The sequence below is a fragment of the Seriola dumerili genome, unplaced genomic scaffold, assembly GCF_002260705.1.
Source record: "Seriola dumerili isolate Sdu_G_001 unplaced genomic scaffold, Sdu_1.0 BDQW01000321.1, whole genome shotgun sequence".
In the NCBI taxonomy this organism is placed as follows: domain Eukaryota; kingdom Metazoa; phylum Chordata; class Actinopteri; order Carangiformes; family Carangidae; genus Seriola; species Seriola dumerili.
The window spans coordinates 1,904,448-1,927,306 of NW_019174576.1; the positions used below are offsets into that span (position 1 = coordinate 1,904,448).

The 22,859-nt window shown below is 38.2% G+C and overlaps 3 protein-coding genes across 4 annotated transcripts; all 3 read right to left on the minus strand.

Moving 5' to 3' along the window:
* Nucleotides 1-8,330: 8,330 nt before the first annotated feature.
* med8 (mediator complex subunit 8) lies at nucleotides 8,331-11,909 on the minus strand. Of its 2 annotated transcripts, none has more exons than XM_022759323.1 (7): nucleotides 11,852-11,909; nucleotides 11,411-11,532; nucleotides 10,544-10,688; nucleotides 10,305-10,445; nucleotides 10,092-10,179; nucleotides 9,764-10,003; nucleotides 8,331-8,775 (listed from the first exon to the last, which is right to left on the minus strand). In XM_022759323.1, the coding sequence occupies exons 1-7, from the start codon at nucleotides 11,855-11,857 to the stop codon at nucleotides 8,705-8,707; spliced, it is 813 nt and encodes a 270-aa protein (XP_022615044.1). In that variant the 5' UTR covers nucleotides 11,858-11,909; the 3' UTR covers nucleotides 8,331-8,704. The 2 variants fall into 2 exon arrangements, with proteins under 2 accessions (XP_022615044.1, XP_022615043.1); XM_022759322.1 differs by having other exon boundaries at nucleotides 9,743-10,003.
* A 755-nt stretch (nucleotides 11,910-12,664) lies between these two features.
* LOC111231960 (aldehyde dehydrogenase family 9 member A1) lies at nucleotides 12,665-17,680 on the minus strand. The gene is made up of 12 exons (XM_022759259.1): nucleotides 17,586-17,680; nucleotides 17,207-17,365; nucleotides 16,688-16,833; nucleotides 16,241-16,370; nucleotides 16,028-16,162; nucleotides 15,695-15,891; nucleotides 14,927-15,067; nucleotides 14,635-14,823; nucleotides 14,325-14,412; nucleotides 13,611-13,752; nucleotides 13,224-13,336; nucleotides 12,665-13,041 (listed from the first exon to the last, which is right to left on the minus strand). Exons 2-12 carry the CDS (start codon nucleotides 17,346-17,348, stop codon nucleotides 12,947-12,949), a joined length of 1,518 nt encoding a protein of 505 aa, XP_022614980.1. The 5' UTR covers nucleotides 17,349-17,365; nucleotides 17,586-17,680; the 3' UTR covers nucleotides 12,665-12,946.
* Nucleotides 17,681-19,666: 1,986 nt separating this feature from the next.
* Nucleotides 19,667-22,825, minus strand: tmco1 (transmembrane and coiled-coil domains 1). The gene is made up of 7 exons (XM_022759363.1): nucleotides 22,601-22,825; nucleotides 21,538-21,615; nucleotides 21,391-21,450; nucleotides 21,191-21,237; nucleotides 20,855-20,922; nucleotides 20,474-20,618; nucleotides 19,667-20,116 (listed from the first exon to the last, which is right to left on the minus strand). Exons 1-7 carry the CDS (start codon nucleotides 22,668-22,670, stop codon nucleotides 20,018-20,020), a joined length of 567 nt encoding a protein of 188 aa, XP_022615084.1. The 5' UTR covers nucleotides 22,671-22,825; the 3' UTR covers nucleotides 19,667-20,017.
* Between the last annotated feature and the right edge of the window lie 34 nt (nucleotides 22,826-22,859).

Sequence of the window (22,859 nt, forward strand, 5' to 3'; positions counted from 1 at the left end):
CCAGGAATATATTTAAGACAGCTAAGCCTTCAAATTAAAAATCGCTAATAAAATATTTGTGTTTGCATGTCAGAGGTATATATAATGTAGCTTCACTCATTTCACCAACACAAAACAAGATTTTGTTTTTCCAGTTTTTGCTTATAGACCTTTTTCACAGGAAACATTTTGACAAGTCACAGCAGGAAAACCAAAGCTGGAAATGATAAATTGAATAATTCCATTTAGCTTCTTCAGTTTTAGGGTCCTCGTATTGAATTACTGGGACACATAAATAGAACAGAGGCATCATTTAATGTTATTATTAACACTTGTGCTTTTACTACTGTGACAACTCAAAGTGGGGCCATAGTTAACACTGGGGACACTTAGTTCATGTCCTTTATTTAATCATTTTTTTATTCATTTATATAATATTCCTGTTTGTCAGTAACATTTAATGACATGCAGAAGAGATTACGTTCTACAATCACACACATAGATTATTCAACATGTTGGGGTTTCTAACGCTGATTCTGATATATTTTTATCTTAGAGTTCGTCTGTCTTTTGTCAGAAAATTGAAATAAAATAAATGAGTGCAGAGGCCTGTCCTCCATGAGAATAACATACCTGATGGTGTAGAAAAGGCTTTGACAGACTTAAGGGAGATAGAATTAAATGAATAAACAAATTTGCCCACAGAGAACAAATGTTCTCATCTTTTAAAATGAGTTTGGTTCTCTGGCTAAAGTTCTGTCGACAGTGTACTGAATATGAGTGATGCATTTCAATATATATTTATATATATGGATATATGGATGCTAGTGTTGGACTAACCCTGACATGCATGGTCCCCAGAGGATGAGCCTACAATGACTGTGTTGATCCCCTGACTTTTCCTCTAGCACTGTTGCATTGATGCTGAGATATTTGGTAGACGCTCATGCTCCCTTGAGGGTGAATTGTGGTAACTTTGGCACATTTAGTGCCCCCTAGTGCGTTAATCAGGCCCTAGTTGTGAAAAACAGGAAGTGTTGGTACCGCTCAAAACTGCAGTACACAGAACTATGAATACTACAAAATAAATAACATTTTCTGACTCGTTAAATCATGAGAGAGAGAACGTCGTCATCATTTCTATTTCGAAACTAAACACAAACAAATAATTGAGATTTTTGTCTAGATTTGAGTTTTACTTTAGATTCGTAAAAGTCTTCATTGCGATTTTTGCAAAGTGGGAAAAAATTCAAATTGGCAAAAAAGCAAACACAACCATCAGACCTCTCACTGCGATGATCAAAGCTCCAGACAGTAATACGTGGAAAAGACAAAAGCACATACATACGTCTTCTTGACCTGATCCTTATTGATTTAGTGCAACTGAACCTTCTCATCATTGGAGTTTCATATCAATCATCCTCAACCAGTCCACAATGCATGTGGCACATACAGCACAGTCGGCTCCGGGTTCACATTATATCAATAACAATAACAAGACTCATAAAAAGACTGGCGTTATTCACAACGCATAATGTGCATCAGTTACATCAACGCCTGCCAGCATGATACACACACAACAAGGTTACACACATGTGCCCGAGGGAAGGGCTACTGAAGCAGATGATGCAAGGTCTGAGGTCTGAGGGGCACAACATAATGGAGAGGCTTTGTCTCAAGGAAGCCCTATGCATTAATATGATAAAACAAGTCTTCCTCTCCACTCACAGATCCTGTGTGAATCACGTTACTCACAAAAAAAAAAAAAAAAAAAGTCAAACTCAACAGACAAAAAAGCTTCTGCAGGAATAGGGTCAAGTAATTAGTGACTGTGGGTGTGTTCCAGTCAGTGTTGCAGATTTCTGAATTTGGAAACTGTTCAGTTTGGCAAAGACTTGCCGCTGGAAAGCTTCAGTTTCATATTGCCTATGCCACCCACAGATCTTTAATGAATTCCTCTGATCCCAACTTTCATAAAGAAGACATTTGGAAAAGATTTCACAGATCAGTGTGTGTCATCTTAGCCTTTCAAGTTATTTCAACCATGGAACATTTGAATTAGAAGCTGCAGTATATTTGAGCATTAGGGGTGTGGGAGTTTAAGGCTGTAAAGTGTTTCTTTATATTTGCCTAAAGCTTCCATAATGAGCAAGATATGGACCTTATCATGTTCTTCAATTATGGGGGAAAAAACCTTTAAAACTGTGCCAGGAATTGCTCTTATTAAAGAAATGAGAAAGTTATCTCTCCAAAACATGGATCAAAAATGAAACAAAAAAAATTATTTTGCACTGATGATCAAGGACATTTGGATACAGTGCTGTTGCAATAATTATCGCACTCACATCCAACAACAAAAGTGGGATCATTCATGTCGATTCTCATGCAGCTGTGAGCTAATTTGTTTTGGGTTTGTAGTCTGTGTTTTCATCTTTTTAAATGTTTTTGCTTCATTTCTGGACAGGAAGTCATTTCACATAGTTGGCCACTGCAGTGTGTCGCTTCAGAGGGAAATCCTGTCTTTTAAAAAGATATGCTGATTATGTTGTCAGGATGGATTTATGTCCAGTATGAACTGCCCAGTTACCCCTGCTCTATGTACCCTGCTATATACTGTATATTGTAATTTAGGAGGCAGCTGTCATATTGAGTTTTCCCATTATCCACTATTTATACAGTGAGTCTGGCTGAATGCACTGAATGTTACTACACCACCTCTATCTTTATCTCACACACAACCTTGATTTATGAATTCAAATTAATATTCAAATTAAGAGTCAAAACAGAAAGAGGTTTCAGATATAATTCTTTACAGAATGGGCCTGTGGCAGGTTTTGTGCTCACAACAGTGAAACACTGCTGACCCCTCATGGTGTGTGTGACTGGAGGTGTCCTACAGAGACAGAAGAGTAACTGCAGAAACAATGAGAAATAAAGCTTTGAAGTTTGAAGAGTCTTTGTCAAACTGTAATATATAAATAATAAGATCATTTTATACCTCATGCTGACATGGGACTTAAAAAAACAAACAGTTAGATACTGCACTCTATGGACAATCTAATGGGCACAGAAATTGTGCAGTATCTAATGATAATAAATTACCATAAATAATTAATTAGATTAATGAATTGGTCTTCAATGTGATGAATTTCAAAATATGATGTAAAGATAAATTCAAGGGAATTTCACCAGAGTCAGAGGCTGTAAATGGCTCTTAGCCTACTGCTACTCTGCTAAGCTAGGCTTGTTAGCTTTTAGCAGCAGTAGTTTATTTGGTGTTCTCCATTAACATTTAGCTCCTGTCTTATTTATGTGGTATAACTCATTCACTAAGATACTGAAGCATCATTTTTTTCTTTTCTTTTTTTAAGTTCTATGTAACAGGAAGAAGTGGCTAAATTATTCAGCTAATGCTATCTCACCGGCTAGCCTCACTAGCCGGAGTGTAGTTACTGCACTAAATGTACTTTTTTACTTTGAATATTTGATTTGAATGTTTGTTGCTTTGTTGTTTTTTGTGGTACATATTTGTTAATATTTGTTAATGTCATGTCAAAAGTCAGATCCTATTTAGGTCTTAACTCAATTTGTTTTTGATTAAATATAATATACATTATTTACTGTTTCATGTTTTAGCTTTGCAGGGCAGCATGAATGGAAGGTATTGGGATCCAGCTGCAACATGCTAGTTTTATGATGAGGAGTAAATTAATATTCTAATTGCATAAACCAGAGAATACACAACTGTCAGACGGTTCAGATGATGCTACGACTCTGGTGTCAAGGCAGTGATAGTGTGACATTACTACATGTGCCTCCCCGGGGAGTGTGATTTAAATCACTGCCTGCATCTACTCTGCTCTTACAGTTTTTACCAGAATGGATGTTCAGAAAATTATTTATGAACATGTCATGAATATTTATTGTGGGAGCTTGGAAATTCAACAGAACGCAAAAAGAACATACAGAGCACATCCAGCAACTTCCAGCTAACATATTTCCAGTCAAGAGGATTAGGCTACTATTGACAGGAACATGGCACAACTAGACATAGTCTGTGATTTAAATGTATATTCATAAACTATTTTTGGTTTATAATAACTAGATCCATAGTAGCACAGTTTTTTGTTTTCATGTGAGAATTTAATACTAAACACATTTCAATGATAAAAATGTGCTACATAGCCTCAACAAGTTACTAAACATGAGATCAAATAAAATAAAGTAGAAGTAATAAACTGTTCAACAAAACAAAACACAAGGTTCAGTTTGGCTGCACTGAAAAAAATGATTTTTTGGTCTTGTAATTATAACCTTGATTATTTGTTTAAATTTTACAAGGAAATATTATTTCAGTGCTTTTACTTTAAAATGTCACCTTTTATTTAATGTGTTACTTGATGTTTGTTTGTAATTATGTATCCTCATTTTGATAAGTAAATATTACCCATCACTCCAAGTAATGTTAACTTAACAACTGTATTGACTGTACAACCTGACATAAGCAAGTAAAATTTACTTGGAGGTCAGCTTGCAATATTGCGCATGCTCAGCAGGTGAGGTCAGAGTGCATGTACTTTTGACTTCTGAGGCAGCAGCAAGAACAGGGTTCCTGGACAACACACCTCGACTGGGGGATTGTTTGGGTGCCCATTTGATGAGACAAGTGATGAACGTGGACCCTTGGGGTATGTATATGATTAATTAACTTTTTATTTTTATGTTGGCTCATCAGTGTTTGAATATTTTAGCCTGCTAGCTAGCTAGCTAAGGGATCCTCCGCTCTTCCCGCGTCCGCGGACCGCTTTGGACTTGAGTCACAATGTACTTTTTCTGAGGTCAGCGGACACAGACAGGCTTCTGAGCACAGGTAAACATGGCTACAGTGTGACAACTGTCCAGTGCGTGTGTTACACTGAACGTGAGGTGCCACTTTCGTCAAACGTAGGGCGTTCCTGTTGTGTTTTGAGGTCCGGTAATGTTAACGTTTACACAGAATGGAGGCACCATTTTGCTTGTTGATATTAGCCTGTTGGGTGAACTGACAACAAAATGCCTGCTTTGTTCAGATACTTCTCTTAAAACCAGTAGGAGTTATTTAGCTTTTAACACGGCTGTGGTAGAGACTGTATCACTGTAATTGGTTTAAAATGTTAAAAAGATTGTTAAGGGTGTTAGCCGCGAAGCTAACGCTAATCGCAAACGGCGCTAGCCGCTATGCTAACCCAGGCATTGTCTAACATTGAGGCTAGCCAAGCTAAGTTGCTATCACTGCAGTAACATTAAATGCAGTTTGTTAGTGAAGCAGTGATGGCACAGTTGACTTAAGGGTCAGTGTGTTATAAGAGTATTCACTCATAAATTATTGTGATACAAATACAGTCTGATTTATTTAATTTTGTTCATTAAAACTCACATGATGATTTAAAACAGTAATGGCAAGACAGTTCATTTAAATGTTTTGAAAGGGAAATATATTAAAATAAGTATGTTTAAAAGAGGAATAAGGTATATTACAATTAAAAAGGGGGGCTAAAAAGATAAATACTAATTGGAAAGCTGTTAAAAAATATATAAGTAGTGCCTTTATAAAGGTAAATAATTTCATGTGTTATTTAAAATACAGATTGTGAATGAATAATTTTAAAACAGCATATCAAGAGTGTGCCTTTTTATAAGACTGCTATAGATGGTGTTTAAATATGTTCAATAAATGTCTTACAATAACACATGATTACATACTTTAAAATTTCCAGTCAACTTTTAACATTGATGTAATGCAAGGCCATATGGAATCACAGCTTCTAAATTCTACTCCAATTCTAAACTGCAAAGATGTCTGAATACTTTTGTACATATAATGTATATTAATTTTACTTGTCTATATATTTCACAGAATAAAGGACATTGACTCTGGACATTGGCCTTGACAGCTTACTCAAGGTAAGATCAAATTAGTACTGTTATAGGTTAACTTGACATCGAAATTTAGTTTTGAGATATTTGTGTATGTGTTTATTATTTTCCAGGTGCAACAACATGAGATGGGTGTGTAAAATATGTAGCTTCAAACCAGACAAAAGGATAGAATTGTTAAAACACTACAGGCTAAAACATGGAAATGGTGGCCACAGCCAGTCAATCCCTTGTCTTCACACTGATTGCCCTTGTTCATTCAAAACATTTAATGCCCTTCCGACCCATTTGACCCGGCAGCATGTGGAGTTGGTGACACAAAGGGAAGTCCTTTCATTTAGTTGTCAACTATGCTGCTCTGGTTTTTTTTAATTCAGAGAGGCAATATTTTGAGCATCTTGGCGGCCACCTAAGAAGGTTTGAAGTAGTTTTTGCACTTTATGGTACTTGCAGTTGTGTCACTTTAAAGTGATACCTTTAGGCATTTCATTGGACATTTTCTTTGTAAATGTTCTTGTCAAGGCTCTCTGACATACACAGCAGCAGAGGTCAAATATTCCATTTAAAAATGTGTCAGAGCACACAATAAACAGCCACACACTGATGGCTTTTAGTGAAAGTTGTTCTTAAATTCTAACTGGCAACACTGTTTTGAAATGTATCTGGTAATGCCAGAGTCAGTATGTTGGAATACCGTAAGCAGTGACCTCTTTCACCAGTGTTGGAAAATAAAGGTACTGTTAAAAAGGTTATTTCATGTTATGTGTTTCTTATTAGAATTTCCAGAGTAAAAATTACAAAGAATTTCTGTGTGGAAATTGTTACCGAGGTTTTTTTTAAGTAAATCACACTCCACATTTTTTTCAGTGTGGTTTTATTTGGAGCTTTCAGCCACATCGTGTGGGCTTCATCAGCAGGTTTGGTAACTTAGTGTCACATATATATGTAATGTACTCAAGTGCATTGTTTACAATATAGCATCACTTGTGGTTTAGGAGAATGTGAACGTCACGCCTGAATTTACACTTTTGCGGTTCCAGGTTTTCAGAAAAGAAAACAGTAAAGTGCCTTAGACTATATCTACAGTAGGTTACAACCCAGGAAGCAATTTATATATAATTAAATTATAATAGATTGTTTTGATTACTATAAATATCTTCAATCCTATATGTAACATTGTCATTAAACAACAATGTCAGTGGACCCACTTAGTGAAAGATAAAAATTCTTTGAACAACGCACTAGTGCTTTTGCATATTTAAGGCCATTTACTGCAAATCACATTTCACACTTCTGCTGCCTGTTATCCAAAGAATACAACATGGTATACGTTTACATATTTGTTTTGGCTTGTTTTTTCCTACCTGGGCAGACACATAGTTCCCATTCATTTTAATTCACTGTGAAAATTAACATTAAGAGACTGCTTGACACCAATCAAAGTGAGCATCATGTCTGCTTTAATTTCTGTCTGTTACATTATTGTTATGTGGAATTGCTGTTCTTTTCAAATTCATTGCTACACCGAGAAAATGCAACATAGAAAATAAAGACAAAAGTCACTGATGAGCAGCCTTTCTTAACCAAGCCTGTAAAGCAAAAACAAAAAAAACAAAGAATTTAGAAAATCTAAGTTCTAGCGTGCACTTATGTGTTATTTGTACTTGAAAGGTAAAAAATGCATCATCCTTTAACTTTGGGTGATAGTTTGTCTGAATCCTCAGTACACCCTCTGTTTTCTGAGGTTTGCAGGATGTTGCCTGTTAGGTCTTTGTTTATAATTTAGACCTCATCTGTGGACACAAGCGTGACCTTGTGCAGCTTTGAGCTGTCTCAGCAGAGCGTCTGACCATAGTGGCTGACACAGCGAGACGTCTGCCTGTTTGGGGACAGAGGGTGTATGTAGGTCAGCCATGGGCCTGCACGCTGTGACAGCAGCATGGTCACTGTGCTGTGCAGCAGGACAGGGATTGGAGTGGACAGAGAGAGCCGGCGTGGAGAGAGGCCCCTCTCACACGTCAGCACCGATACTTCCTCATTTCCCCCCTTAAACACTTTGACATTATCAGGCCACACAGAGCAATGTCCACCCTCATTATTCTCACCTTTGGTACTGCAGCAAAATGGGCAAAGAGAAGCAAGAGAAGAAACTGGGAGAAATACTGAACAGACGTCAGATTATGGTGCATGTCTGAAATGCTGTGATGGTCATTTGATGGGAACTGCTCTGTCTATGTTCGGGATGCAAGACACTGGTGATGCTCGATTACAACAAGGTTACAGTTTTGACGACTTTACTGAAACCACTAACACAATTTAGTTGTACAGAATTACTTTACTCAAATACTCAGACCAACAGAATTCTAATTGTGTTCAGACTTAACAGTACATAATTTAAATACGGATAGAAATGTATTGATTACACAAGCTGGAAGTCTTTTTAACACGTCTTTTATTAAAAAAGTGTCATGAGTACAGTTCCAAATACAAGCCATTGTGATCAAATAAATGATGACATACTGCCATCTAGTGGCTCAAACACTGTGGCTCAGTATCAAATAATGGAGGTATAAAATAGACTCTATGACAGTCACTAAGGGGAAAATTTTACCTTTGAGAAATTTCTCAGAGCGAACTGTATGTCACAGAAACAGCTTTAGAGAGAGCAGAGTAACAACTTCTTAGAAGTTGGTGCATTCCATGAAAAGAACAGCATACAAAGGTGACATGTATGTACTGTAAATATTCATTGCCAGAGGAGGGTCTTAAATGTAAAAAATGCAGGTTAAAGAAATGGGAAGGAAGGGGCTCATCGGTTGTAGGGATGCATTGAACCAGATGCAGATTTGATGTTTGTCTTGATGCTACTTGGCATTTTTCCTGAGAAAGAAAAACAGGGAGAGATCACTAAACACACATGAATACAGGTTACTGTCACAAACTGTTTACGTAAAAAGAAGCAAAATCAACTACTAAAAATTGTGTATTGGCAACAAAAAGCTAAAAAGGTGCAATAAATGAGTGAAATGTAAAACAAAAGGGTTGTACAGTTCAAAGTTTTGTCAATATAATCGTACATTATGAAAACACAGGAGGTTGTGTTTGACATTTACATAACTCATCGGGAATCTACAAAGCTCAGCACATGTCAACAATATTTCTGATATGATGTGCAAATTAGTAAATAGCTCCCTTGAAATATGGGGTTAGTTTGAGAGGCATTGCTGCCCAGAACAGAGTGACACAAAAGCTGAGGTCAAGTCAGACAACTTCCATAAGCATCATCACTACATACAGGGAGCCACATTTACATTTGTTCTGATCCTGACTGAATAACGTGTTATTTGTTAGAATGATCCATTTACTTTAGTTTAGCAAACAATAATTGTTTAAATTATGTCACGTATGATAAAGTATTAACTACTGTATAATCATAACAGGATTAATTGTTTAACCTGATGAAGTTATTTTAAATACAAATTACACCTCAAACTAATTTGGATTTTAAAATGGAGAAATTCAAAACATGAATTACAGGGAGCTGAAGAGCAGGAATATTGTGTATGAGTTTTTACAGATTTATCTGCTACCACCACCGTTTACACTCTCATCACCCATAGCAGCTGTGCTTTAGTGTTGAGATGCACACAAATGAACTCATTCCTTAATTTCTTCAAATCCGGATTGTTACATTATAGTATGCATTCTGTGTCCTTGTCCTACCACACATATTTTTTCATGCTACAAAGCACAATATTTCCTTTGCTTTGGCTGCTACAGTATTTGCAACAAAAGCCGTGTAATGCAGTGCAAAAATAAGAAGTAAGTAGTGAAATGGAATACTAACCCAGCTCTCCAGGTCTCCTACCTGGCTGTCCTTGCTGCTGTGGAGCCACAGGTCCACCCATACCTGCTTGCTGACTGCCACCACCACCAATGGTGACCTGCTGTAAGGTTGGACCTCCGCTCATCATGGGCCCTTGTCCTGGGTGTCCAGGAGCAACTGGACCTGGAGGCCTGCATTTGGAAAGCCCCTTTCCAAACGCAACCGCTCCAACCAATGCATTAGTGTCCGCAGGGTTGAAAGAGGATTTGTTTTGTCTCATTGCTGGAAAAAAAAAATCATAAAAGTCAATATATGGGCATTTACACAACAATTTAAAACAAAGGACCCATACAGTAAAAGTGCAACATACTTGCACTTTCCGCATCTCTGTCATCACGAGGATTGTTCAGCTTCTCCAGTAGATTGGAACACAGCTTGTTCAACGCCTGGATTTGTTTCTGTTGTGAAAAATATTACTTGGGTGGGTTTAAGAATGCAAAATACTCATACAGCAGAAAAACAGTAAAATTACTTCACGAGTAAGACAGCATATCATGTTTAAGTAGTGCAATACCCAACTGACCTGTGCCACCTCAGGGCCAATACGTGCAGCGTCTGCACTCAGCTGTTTCTCCTGTTCCTCCACCTCTGGATCAGGCTTGGTCCGCAGGTAGTCTGGTACAATCTCATGGCTGAACACTGGAACACGCTGCTCTGTGAGTTTCTGATGGAGAACAAGCAGCAGTGATAAACAGACAGGCCTCCAACACAGGCCTCTAATAAATAGTCCCGTAACTGGCTTTCAGTGTTTAAGATACTCACTGCTAAATCTTCATCTCTGTCCGGTGACAGAAGCAGAGGTATTATAACCTGGTTGCGAAAGGATGGCGTCTTCTCATTCTTGAGAAGCTTATTGATAGTGTTCAGCTGACCAGATAGCAGAGCAAAGTTGTCCAACACAGACGGCCTGAATGACATAAACACACATCACAGCATTTGACCAAAAGAAAAAACACTCCACAAAGAACCTCTTAACAAATTCTGATAACAAAAGATGACAGAACAAATGTTGCATTTGTAAACATATTCACTTGTTCATCTTAAAGTAAAGCAAGCTGAGTGACAAAGAAATGCTAATGGTAACATATTTCCTGGAAAATGAGACAGTTAAGTAGACTAATGTGACATTTCGTAACAGCAGAATACAAAGCCTCCCTAAAAAAGTGCAGGCAGTTTATAATATTCCACCACACTTCCTCTTGCAGATGATATATGAACAATAAATCTAACGATTACAGATCTGTCAAATATTCAGATACTGTGTATGTAGCACAGCACAATTCAGTCTTGATCAGAGAGACACACTGAAGATTTTATGTTATCCACAGACAAATCCCAGAGCTGCTCCATAATAAGTGAATTACGGCTTTTCGTGCACTGTGACTACGGTATGGAGACATTCAATTACAGCTCATTTTGAATGACTTATGTTCAATACAAATGCTCAGGGCCTCAACACTTACTCACTTATGAAAATGCACTTTAGTCTTGATGCGGTTACTGATTTAACCATAGGAACAGTATTGACCATGTCAATAGTAACTGATGCAAACTTGTATATATAGTTTAAAGTTCCATTTAAGCACAAACAGAAGTCTACCAACGTTAAAAAAAAAATGCATTACCCACCATGTTAACCTCTCGTATTCATTTTCCAGCTTATAAATGAAACTGTGAAGAGCGTTTTTGACGTGAGCCACCCGAGAAATGAGAGACTCCACCGACGCTTCTAACTGCTTCTCCTCTCTTTGCTGTGGAAAAGAAAAAACTAAAAGCTCAGTTTCATACCCAAATATATCAACTACACACTGCACACAATACTCTGTGGGTCGTCTACAGCGTCGGTACTTTGACTTTACATTAAAATTAGCCTCATTGTTATGTTAACCTAGCTAAAACGCTAACGCCATCTAATTTAGCGAGCTAGCTACTGCTAACTTTATATATAAATGAGTAAACCAGAAACACCGTACCCGAGTAAAAACACTGAAGAATACACCAGTTTCATAACATAATAAAATAAAATAACATAGTGTCATTGACAAAATAGTGACGTTAAAATAGCATTACCTGCATTGTCGAACTACAAGCTAACGATGAAATGCTCTCAATCAGTCAAGGCACAAACACTTCCGGTTTATTGTTGTCAAAATAAAAGCACGTGTTGTATAGTTAAGAACAGTACTCTTAACACTGTCTTTCCACTACGCAGAAATATGCACGTGAAAAAACTAACCAAAAAACAGTAGTAGTATATCTTTTGCTGACAACGGTGAGAGCTTGCAGAAATACAAGGCCAAAGTAGCATATAATATTTTAATATAATAAACATATATCATTTTTGGAATGAGCAATACTAGTGTATTTTTATTTCCAAAAATACGTTTAAAAATGTTATACTAATTAACAAACGTTAAGTATAAACACAATTTCTGCATGTGAAAAACTAATGTATACCTATCTACATTACTTTATTATCTAATAGTAATAAATCAGTACAGGTAATAACAGTAGAGGATTAAAAAATAAACCAGACAGGTAGTAATTGTTAAACAATACCTGCCCAATACTGATCAAGGCATAGCACATCTGAATCAAACATCAGATACAATATAGATATACAATATGTGGTGATAATGTAGTAATAATGTCAAGTCAAGTGTTTGTCTGTGTTCTTGTAAAACTGAGCATGGAGATGATCTGCTACTGGATATGTGTAAAAATGTCAATATCATACACCCATAGTACTAATGTGTTTTTTAGTCGTTACGAAAGAAGTGGTAATAATTAATCCAGTGTTCCCTGCCCATCACTGACTTTTCTTCAGAAGCAACAAGCAACCAGGAACAGAGAGTTTGCATCTAAAATATTTTATTTTGATACAAAGTAGTTGTCAAATAGTGTTCCAGTAAAGCATACAGGACAAAACCTGATCAGTTGTGTTAGACAGTTGTTTTCTTCTAATGCTGAAATTGGTCTTCAGTTCTTACATGTTTGTTTCACATCAACATGTTTCTCCAAGCGTAGAGGAGTAATTCAATCACAGGAAGTGCAAAGAGGAGTACTGGATGCATGTATCTGGTGCATATCATATGATTGTAGGGAGAAGTGCGTAGTTTCTTAGACACAGTTCTGGCACAGCAATGCAAACTTGGTGGGAGGAGTTTAGAAGAGGCTCTCAACATCTCCCATTTCCACAACCACAGTCTTCAGCTGGGAATAGTACTCGATTGTCACCTGGCCGTTCTCTCTGCCAAAGCCTGGTAAAACACAGTAGAGATCATGTGAGCACCGTCTCTTTTATTGATTAACCCCAATGTCATTCAAGATAATTCAGGTGTCTTGCTGCAATAAAACGTAAAACTATGCATGCATTTCCTTTGCATGTACAATGACAAAAGTGTAAAAGTGTTCTGACCATTTTAACCTTACAACACCCTACCTGACATTTTGTATCCACCAAATGGCACTTCCACAGGGCTGATGTTGTAGTTGTTGATGAAGCAGGTTCCTGCCTCTAAGTTCTCAGCCACACGATGGGCTCGAGAAATGTCCCTGCATACAGATTTTAAGCACAAAAAAAAGGAAAAAAAAGTCAATAGTCTGCATGCAATGTGATCAGGAAGTTAAATGCTGCTTCATCTACCCTCGAATCACAGAGACTATTATTGCACAATGTGTCCGTTTCCTGTGGAAACTTGGAAGTGCAGCCAAAGGAATGCAATAACCTCATTAACTCCAAGAGCAAACTAATAGCACTGTGTGTCAGAGGCTGTAACAGACTGCTGAGTAATCACAAATTCAAGTGCTCCGTGTCTCTTCAGCTGACCTGGTGAAGACTCCAGAGGCCAATCCAAAGGTGGTGTTGTTGGCCCTCTTGATTACTTCTTCCTCCGTGTCGAAAGGCATGACAGACATGACCGGGCCAAAAATCTCCTCCTTCACACAGGTCATGTCATCTCTGCAGTTATCTGTGCCGGGGGTGAGTAATGGATGTGATGTATGGTGCATATAGGGACACAAAATATGCAGATGGAAGAAAAACAAAACAGACACAGACCATGTGACATTACTAGAATTACAGCCTTTTATATGCCTCCACCAACCAGTCAAGTTGCAGGAAATATGGTCACAATCTCTCTTTCCTCAGTTACAGCACTGAATAATGGCCAGAAATGTTTTTGCAGAGCATTATGATGTCACAGTGAAGTTGACCTTTGACAGTTTGGATATAAAATGTCATCACTTCATTTTATCCTATTAGACACGTATTAAGTCATGTCAGTATGAATTATTGAGTTATGGCCAAAAGCATCTTTTGTAAGGACACAGTGACCTTGACCTTTGACCTCCAAAATCTAAATCAGTTCATCCTTAAATCCAAGTGAACCAAATTTGAGGAAATTCTCTCAAGGCGTTTACGTTTACAGGACTGAGACCAACCTTATAAATATGGACAGACAACACAAAAACGTCATGCAGAGGCACAGTAGTGTTGGAAGAAAAATCAAAAAGAGATTGGAGAATATACAAAAAGGCTTACCAAGTACACAGGGTGACATGAAGTAGCCCCCTTTTAGTTTGGGGTCACTGGGGACAAAAGGCTCTCCTCCACAAAGCACTTTGGCACCCTGGAGGAGCAGATGTATTAGTTAAATAATTATGTGAAACAATGTAAGAGTAAATGAAAAGAAACAACTTAACTTAATAGAATTGTTTTGTGGTTAAGTGAAAGCGTTAGAGCCACTATCACAGCTGATTAACTTTGAGATAAATGCCTCACGACAACTGCTTCCTTTTCCCGCCGGGATCATTACAGCTTCTTCTAATCTAATCAGAGATTATTAACACACCTCTTTCTTGGCCTGATTGACAAATCCCAGCACTTTCTCCAGATGTGGTTTGCTGATCAGTGCTCCCATTCGGGTGCCATCCAACAAAGGGTCACCCACAGGGATGACCTTTGTCCTCTTCACCACTTCTTCCAGGAACTTGGGCATGATCTCTCTTTGTACAAACACTCTGGTGCCATTGCAACAAACCTATATTTTAGACAGAAATTTGAACGTTGTAAGAGCTGACAGAGAATGTGTTGGATTAGGTCGAGATTGACATCATGCATATGTAATGATGCAACAGTTTCACCTGTCCCTGTGTGAGGAAGTTTGCCATGAGTGCTCCTTTCACTGCGTTCTCCAGCTCACAGTCTTTGAAAATAATGAGGGGAGATTTCCCTCCAAGCTCCAGAGTCACCTGCTTCACCCCCTTCGAAGACATTTCCATGACCTGAGCGCAAGGAATAAAATGTTTTAGGTGTAATGACAAAGAACAAGCACTTTTTTTCTTATTCCTTTATTATTCTGTAGACTTTAAAATGGCTCTCCCCACTTTCAAGGCATCCACCGCTTTCTATTAATTTCACCACATTATAAAAATATTAAACTGTCAAACTATCATTTACAATGAACACAATATCTGCATCAACTGTGAAGAAAGCTATATTATTGTTACATGGTAACTGAGTGTAAATTTTCCATATCAAGGTACACTCACATCTGCATTACTACACAAAGGTAATGGAACTCTGGCAATAATGAAAAGCAGATTTGATGTTCACTGTTATGGGTTTCAAGTCTGTCTAGGGCAATTTCCATGCGATAGTGAAATTAATAAATACTACTTGGACTATATGGAAGGTAGTTAAAACTTAATTCTATAATCAAATTTTTTCTAAATCAATCGGTTTTTATGCAATCTGAAAATAATTTGAGGTAAATTGGTTAAAATATGCTGACACGCCAGTATTGTCCTTAAAATAAAATGGTCATTTAAATTAAGTTCAGTATAAATGGAGATGTGGCCGTCTGATTCAGTTTTCAATGTACTGTTAAAATCACAGCGCTTTTTCTGTACCTTTTTGCCTGTTGGCACACTACCAGTGAAGGAGACTTTGGCCACCATTGGGTGGTGGCAGAGCAGGGTGCCAGTCTCTGCTCCACCTTGCACCACACAGAAGAGCCCATCAGGCATCCCAGCCTCTTTGTATATCTCAGCCAGAATGACAGCCGTCACAGGAGTCATTGGAGAGGGCTTAAATACCATGGCATTACCTTACAACACAACCCAAATTTAACATTGCAGGTTACAATCTACTTAGCTGTTTGTGGTTAAGAGACACAGGAAACACATGATTACTGGATAAACAGGCAGGAGTAATGATCTCAAACGCACTCTAAAAAAACTCACCACATGCCAGAGCAGGAGCAGACTTCCATGATGCGATCTGGAAGGGGTAGTTCCACGCACCGATTCCTACACACACACCAAGGGGCTCCCTCCTGGTGTAAGCAAATGATCCCCCAGGAAGCTGGACGTGCTGGCCTGCACAATGAAAACACAACCTAACATTTACGTATTAAAACATTTTGGAGAAGAAAAAAAAAATGTTGGTGCACCCACCTGCAAGTGTACCAGCCAGGCCAGCATAGTATTCAATGCACTGCCATGCAATGTCAATATCCACAAGTGCTTCTGTGATGGATTTGCCATTGTTGATCACTTCCAGTTTTGCAATCTTCTCCCTTCTTTCCTAATTTTTTTGGAATAACAGCTAAGTGTTAAAGCATAACTCTGTGTCATTGCTTGTGCATTAGCTTTAAGATTATGTAATGGCAGTGGTAAACTGAGGTTGCAATCATTGTCTGGATGATGATCAAAGAGATGACAAAGACTCAGAAAGGTTTACTTAGTGCAAATGTAGGTCAGCAGTGGCAGGAGGGGGAAGTTAATGCTTTTAATGAATAACTACTATCTTTCTGCATTCTTGCAACATTCATCTCCAATTTACAACACACACTGCAACACACTGAAATCACGCACTATGACATAACATGCTGACTATCTCACCCTGATAATACGGGCCGCCTCCAACATCACCCGAGCCCTCTCCATGCCTGCCATCTTGCTCCATTTCAGGTGGGCAGCATGTGCGCTCTTTATGGCCTCGTCCACCTCCTCAGCCCCACAGGGTACCATCTGACACAAGACACGGCCTGCAGAAACCAAACATTAACAGGTTACAGCCTGGCTGAGCTCCAAGACAAAATACAACAAGGTCAGAATAATGTTGACATTTTTAAATTAAATCACATCAACTTAATGAATGCAACAGGGATAGTGTTCAGATTGCCTTTTCCATTACATTCAATTCAACTTAGTTATGATAGTTCCTCCTACCACAGAAGACGAAAAAAGGAAGGGTTTTAATTATATAATTAACAGAATATGCACTTCCTCATGGAGAGTCCACTGCACAGACACACCTGTAACCGTTACACGGACTTAACATTTTTCCACAAGTATTATTATTAGACTAATGATAAGAGGCATTAAATATTAAACCAGACTTCAATGAGCTGTATTTACCAGTTGCAGGTTCAAACACGGGCTCGGCGTTTGTCTCCTGCCTCGGTTTGACTCGTTTGCCACCCCAGAAATTCAGATGATCTGTGACGACCACGGTTCCTGTCGAGGCTCCGGGCATGGTGTCGAGAATTGACTGGGCCATTTTTAGATGGAGAGGACCTGCAAAAAACAAAGGGCATTGTGGCAAAGATGTTGAAACTGACTATTCCGAACAATATTTAGGACAAGTGAACTACACCGCGCGTTCTGGTCGTTAGCTAACTGGCGATATTGCAGCACTTAGCTAAACTGCCACGTGGGGGAAAAAAAGCAGTGGATGAGAGCATACACAGGTAATTTTAAATACAGTGGCACACAGAGACTGAAGTTTTAGCCTTACCGTAAGAATCTGTGCAGACTGACTAACTGAAGACAACAGCAGGTCAGCTACAAAGAATGTTTAACGCCCCTTTTCCCAGACAGGACACGCCTCCTTCAGATGAACAGTGGCATAATGCTGAAGCATCACATTTGCTTTGTTCGCCCGACAAGACACGTAAAGTCGGTGCAAAAAATCTTTTCGTTCCCTCTTTTTTAAAACTTCCTTATTCTTCTTAACAGAGACAAATATGTGGTTTATTAACGATACAAACGCGTCGTACAATTGTCCGCTCAACCATTCACTATCTAAGCCAGCGATTCTCAAAGTGGGGAGGGGCGCGAGTCACCCAGGGGGAAAAGGGGGGGGGACTAATGTTTGGACGTCTGGATGTTTTTCACGGTGGAACCATAAAGAAACGGGGATGAAAATTTTTCTTCCTCCAAAGGGGGGAATGACAGAAAAAGTTTGAGAACCACTGATCTAAGCCATACATTGTCTACAGTGCTTATCCTGCTCGGTGGAGCAGACGATGAAATTAGAACTGTTTAGGGGAGTTTTGTTTGCTGAATCTGCTAGTGTGTTTTGTCCTATTTGATGATAGTGTTGTTTGTGGTAGCATAGGCAAAATAAAGGAGAAAATAGTTGTGGTGTGAGGAGCAGTGATGGCTGGCATTTGGGGAGTGACTCTGGGACGCCAGTGATCACTGTCTAGCCTCCTGGAGGTGTCGTGGGACTAACTAGACGAAACACTGGTGAAAGGAGGTTCCCACCTGATGACCCCAAAGACATGTTAGTCATCGCTGCTCATTAGTCTGTATAGCTAAATTAATAGTTATCATAGGACTTAGGATGTTAAGCTTAGGGAGCTATTCATTGAGTCTGGTCCATTTTCTGTAGCACAAGTTTCTTGTGTTTACCTTAAAAGGTAATACCCCCTAAACTGGCATTTTTCATCATACAACGTGAACAACTGCAGAAGAATTATACCTCATGCATGGACTCTAGAGATACAATCGCTTCATCAGCTTTTCTGTCCACATTTAGTGCAACAACCGCAAATTCATTTTGCCATGAACTGATGTCAAAACAGAAAGAAAGATTTAATAGTAATGAAATCATCTGTTGGGGTAGTTGTGCTTGTTTCCAACAAACTGGCAAAACTGTTCCAATAAAATTGTTAAATATGGGTCAGGCACTGCTTCCTGCTGGAGGATGGTATGAATGGTTGTATTGTAACTGTACAATGTCCACAAAGGGTGGGTAATTTCAATTATAATTTACTGCAACCTTGGGTTAGGGTTGACTGTTGATTGGTGCGTGTACTTCACTCCTCACATTCAATCTGCACAAAGGACGTTGTCAGTTTCATTCATGTCGTAGAGACTCATCCTGACATTGACCTCAGTCACTGCCAGTGTCCCTCAAAAAGCCTTTTGAAGCTGTCACAACTGGCCAAAACAACCTCACACTGATGGTTTCAAACACAAATGTGTCCCCACAACCACAGCAAGACATGTATACATGACCTGCGATAAAGCTAAACCACTATATCCCCATATAGCTTCTAAGATCGAACTTTTATTACCTACCTAAGATTGACATATGTGGCCGTGAGTTCTACAGCTTCTGGCACTTAAGTGATGATGTCATCCATTCTAGCTCTGAGCATGCCGTGCAATACACACCAATTATAATAAGACGAATAAGTATGCATAATAATAATATATGCCTTCAATGCTATTGCATTGCAGGCACATTATTATTATCACATAATGAGTGATGATTGAATTCCATTTAGCTGGTTTAGTGGTACACTTGAATGGAACAGAGCCATCATAAATGTTATTAACACCTGTGCTTTTTTTTATTTTTTTTATTACTATGACAACTCAATGTGTGCTATGAAAAGGCCTGTATTTTCAAAACTAGAGTGCTGCTAGGTTAAAAAGTTAACTAAGTAAAGTAACAAGTTCTTGAGTAAGTAAAAAAAAGACCTCAGGTGTCAGAGAGAAAGAATTGAGCTTTCCAAAGTGGGAGAAAACAAAAAGGAAAATATCTGAAATAAATACATCAACCCAATAAAACATGAAAAACACAACTAAAATGTAATCATAAAACTTTATTAACAATTACATACAATAATACTAAATGGATCAGATGTTATTGTGCCAATTAATTAAAATCCCAAATCGATGCTCAGCATGTGCTGAATACAATGTAGACATCCTTTGGTAATCAATGTAATTAAGAACAACTTTTCTCCCTCTAATTTCTAAGTGAGACAATGTGAATATTAAATAAACAACAAATGAATGAGATCTCAAACAGAAGGTAGTGATACAGTAGCTGCAACAGATAATACGTTTGCTCCAGCACACACAGTTCTGTCTGTGCTCAGATGAGGGAACCGTGACTCCACACAGTCGCAGTGCACTGAACCTGTCTGATGATTAGGAAAACTTAGCTGCCTGGGGAGGAGGCCCCAGGAAGCCTCCAGCCTGTTTGGTTGCAGCTCTGGAAGGCGCGAGACCAAGCATCTTCTGGATGTTCTGGACAAAAGACACAAAAGACTCTCTCAGAAAGGAGCAAACTACAGATACTTAATTGTCTGTCCAAAGTTCATGTGAAAAGGTTTATAAGGTATGAGCAGCCGTTGAGGAACAGCAGATGAAAACACACTTATTTAAATAGTTCCTTAGTTCCTTTCTTGGTTTTCAAAATGTCAACGTGGCTAAAAATCTACAGACACACTAATGGCCCTTTGAGGATTCACTGCTGTGCCTCCACTCAAAGAATTCTGCCCCCCTCCAATACAATACAACCCATTAAATCCACAATTGTCCAGTGACATATGGTAAAAGGTACTGACCCCACACTGGGTCTGAGGTTTTAAGCGTAGAAGTTACCTGTCTGATGGACATGGTGCAGAGGATGTAAAGGAAGATAAAGGAGCAGTCAGTGTAATCCTCGCCCAGTAGGTTGCGATGGGACAGTCCCTGGATGTAAGACAGCGGCACGAATGGCAACTTGGCCACTACTCTTCCATCAAAGCTGAAGAAAAAAAAAAAATAGATAGTGGTGAGATATTAACAGTATGTTTAAAGCAGTTACAGGAAACAATATTTGCTCTAATCTAACATTTACTTTTCTCAAATGCAAACACAAATATCTGAGCTTTCAGTGACCGACACAGACTAACAGTCATCGACTTTTCTCTTTTCATTCATTCTGTTTGATTTTGAAATAAAAACATGAAAATATTATATTGACCTGATGTGAAGACTTACATGGAGTTGAACATGCCCATCAAAGCTGTAAAGCAGAAGCCAATGGCAAACATGGACTTCATGCGCACCTACAAACACATGTAAAATTTAAAAACAAGATGACATTTGACTGGAATTTGGCAAAAATGACACATTCAAATATCACAGTACTTTTTAATATCGATCATGTACAAGTGTAGGTAAGGCTGTTAATGCTCTTATACAATATTTATTCTGCACTACAGGTGGCAGACATGATATGATAACACACAATCCCAGACATGATCCCTTCTTGTATGATAATAAAAAATTTGATGATTTAACTATTATATAATCATTGTAAACAAGTTGTCTCACCATAGAAAGGTCTCTGTTGTTATTTTTCAGTTTCTCTTCTTGTCTTTCTGTAATACATTCAGAAGCAGAGATCACTTATCAAGCGACCGTCATTTTGCCAAAAAGGACTGTTCATAAAAGCAGTAGGTTGAGGTCTTCCTCTTCCATTTATCAGTGTTTTCTTAAACACAACTTATACAATTTGTTGACTGGGTTCTTACCGATCTTCTTCTTCTGTTGACGTCCTGCAGACTCTGTGATGGTTTCCTTTTTCTTCTCAACTAATATCAAACAGGCAACAGTGAATACAATAAACACAATCAAAGCAAAAATTACAATAATATGAGACTCACATATGTGTCACTTACGTTTTTTGCTTTGCTTTTCCACTTCAGCCTTTAGCCTCTTGTACTTTTCAGTGCGATACACTAAAACCCAAGTAATTCCTGCAGAGAAAATCAGAAGAGATTTGTTTGTATAAAAACAACTATTAATGGACCATTGACACTATGAGGAAACATAGTGTTGAGTGACCTAAACTATGAGAACTTCTTCCTGTCCCTAGATTTTTCAGATATTACTGGATCACCTTATAGCAGATATTTATCATTATTTCATCAATATACAGTTTTTCAGATTTCCCAAAAAATATACTATATCATTACATGTACTGATATCACAATATACAATTACATACAATGTCAGAATTTTATCCATATCACAAACTCCAAGTCCAACACTAACACGCTAGAGTTGTGTGTAGAAACAGTCTCTACCTGTCTGACTTCAGGAGAGGAGATCAACTTCCAAGTACTTGTCTGAGACCAATGTAAATCAAATATAAATTCACAATCAATGCTCTTGGAAATTTAAATGTACAAGACAATTAGTAATTATCCTGCATCCTGTACTTTAGTGTTTGCTATTTGGTGGCTGGATTTAAAGACTTGCAATTTCCCACAGCACTTGAATGCCACTAACAAAGCTATATTACAATTTTAACATGACGATTACGAGGAAACAAAGATAACGAACCCTGTTTTGGAAACTATAATTAAATAAAAGAGATGTAGAAATCCACAGTATCATAGTCATGTTAACTTAAATTTTGATTTCTATTCCCCTTAATGAGTGTCTGACATGGAGAGGACGAGAAAAGCGTTTCTTAAAGGATTGTATTGTGAAAATGTTAGCGGAAGTTCTCTTCTCTCTTGATGCTAACGTATAGCATTATCTTATTTGTCGAAATCCACTGGCTAACTAGGAAACTACCGTCCTCAAAAGCACCATAATAAGCAATTAAGCAATATTAACAAAGCTGATAGTTATTCCTCGCTATGTAACCCAGAATGGTGTTCAAATTTACTTTTTCAATGCGTTTCTTGGACGATAGTAAAACGCTTGACGATCTGCCAGGAAGATTTCACTCACCTTCGGCTAACAGTGCTGTACAAACAGAGATAAACACGATCAGAATTGTGTCTGCAAACATTGTACTCATGTTGGTGATGTCCTGCTTATCCGAGGGCAGAGAGAATAACTACACTATATTTTTTCGTTTATCAGAAATGGTCCCCTGAGCACATTACACTGATCCTACGCTCAGTGCCACAGAGCTATGTCAGCATTGGTGAAGAGGTCAGTTGTGTGATAAGTATTTCCGGTTCATCGGCTCGACCACAAACATGGA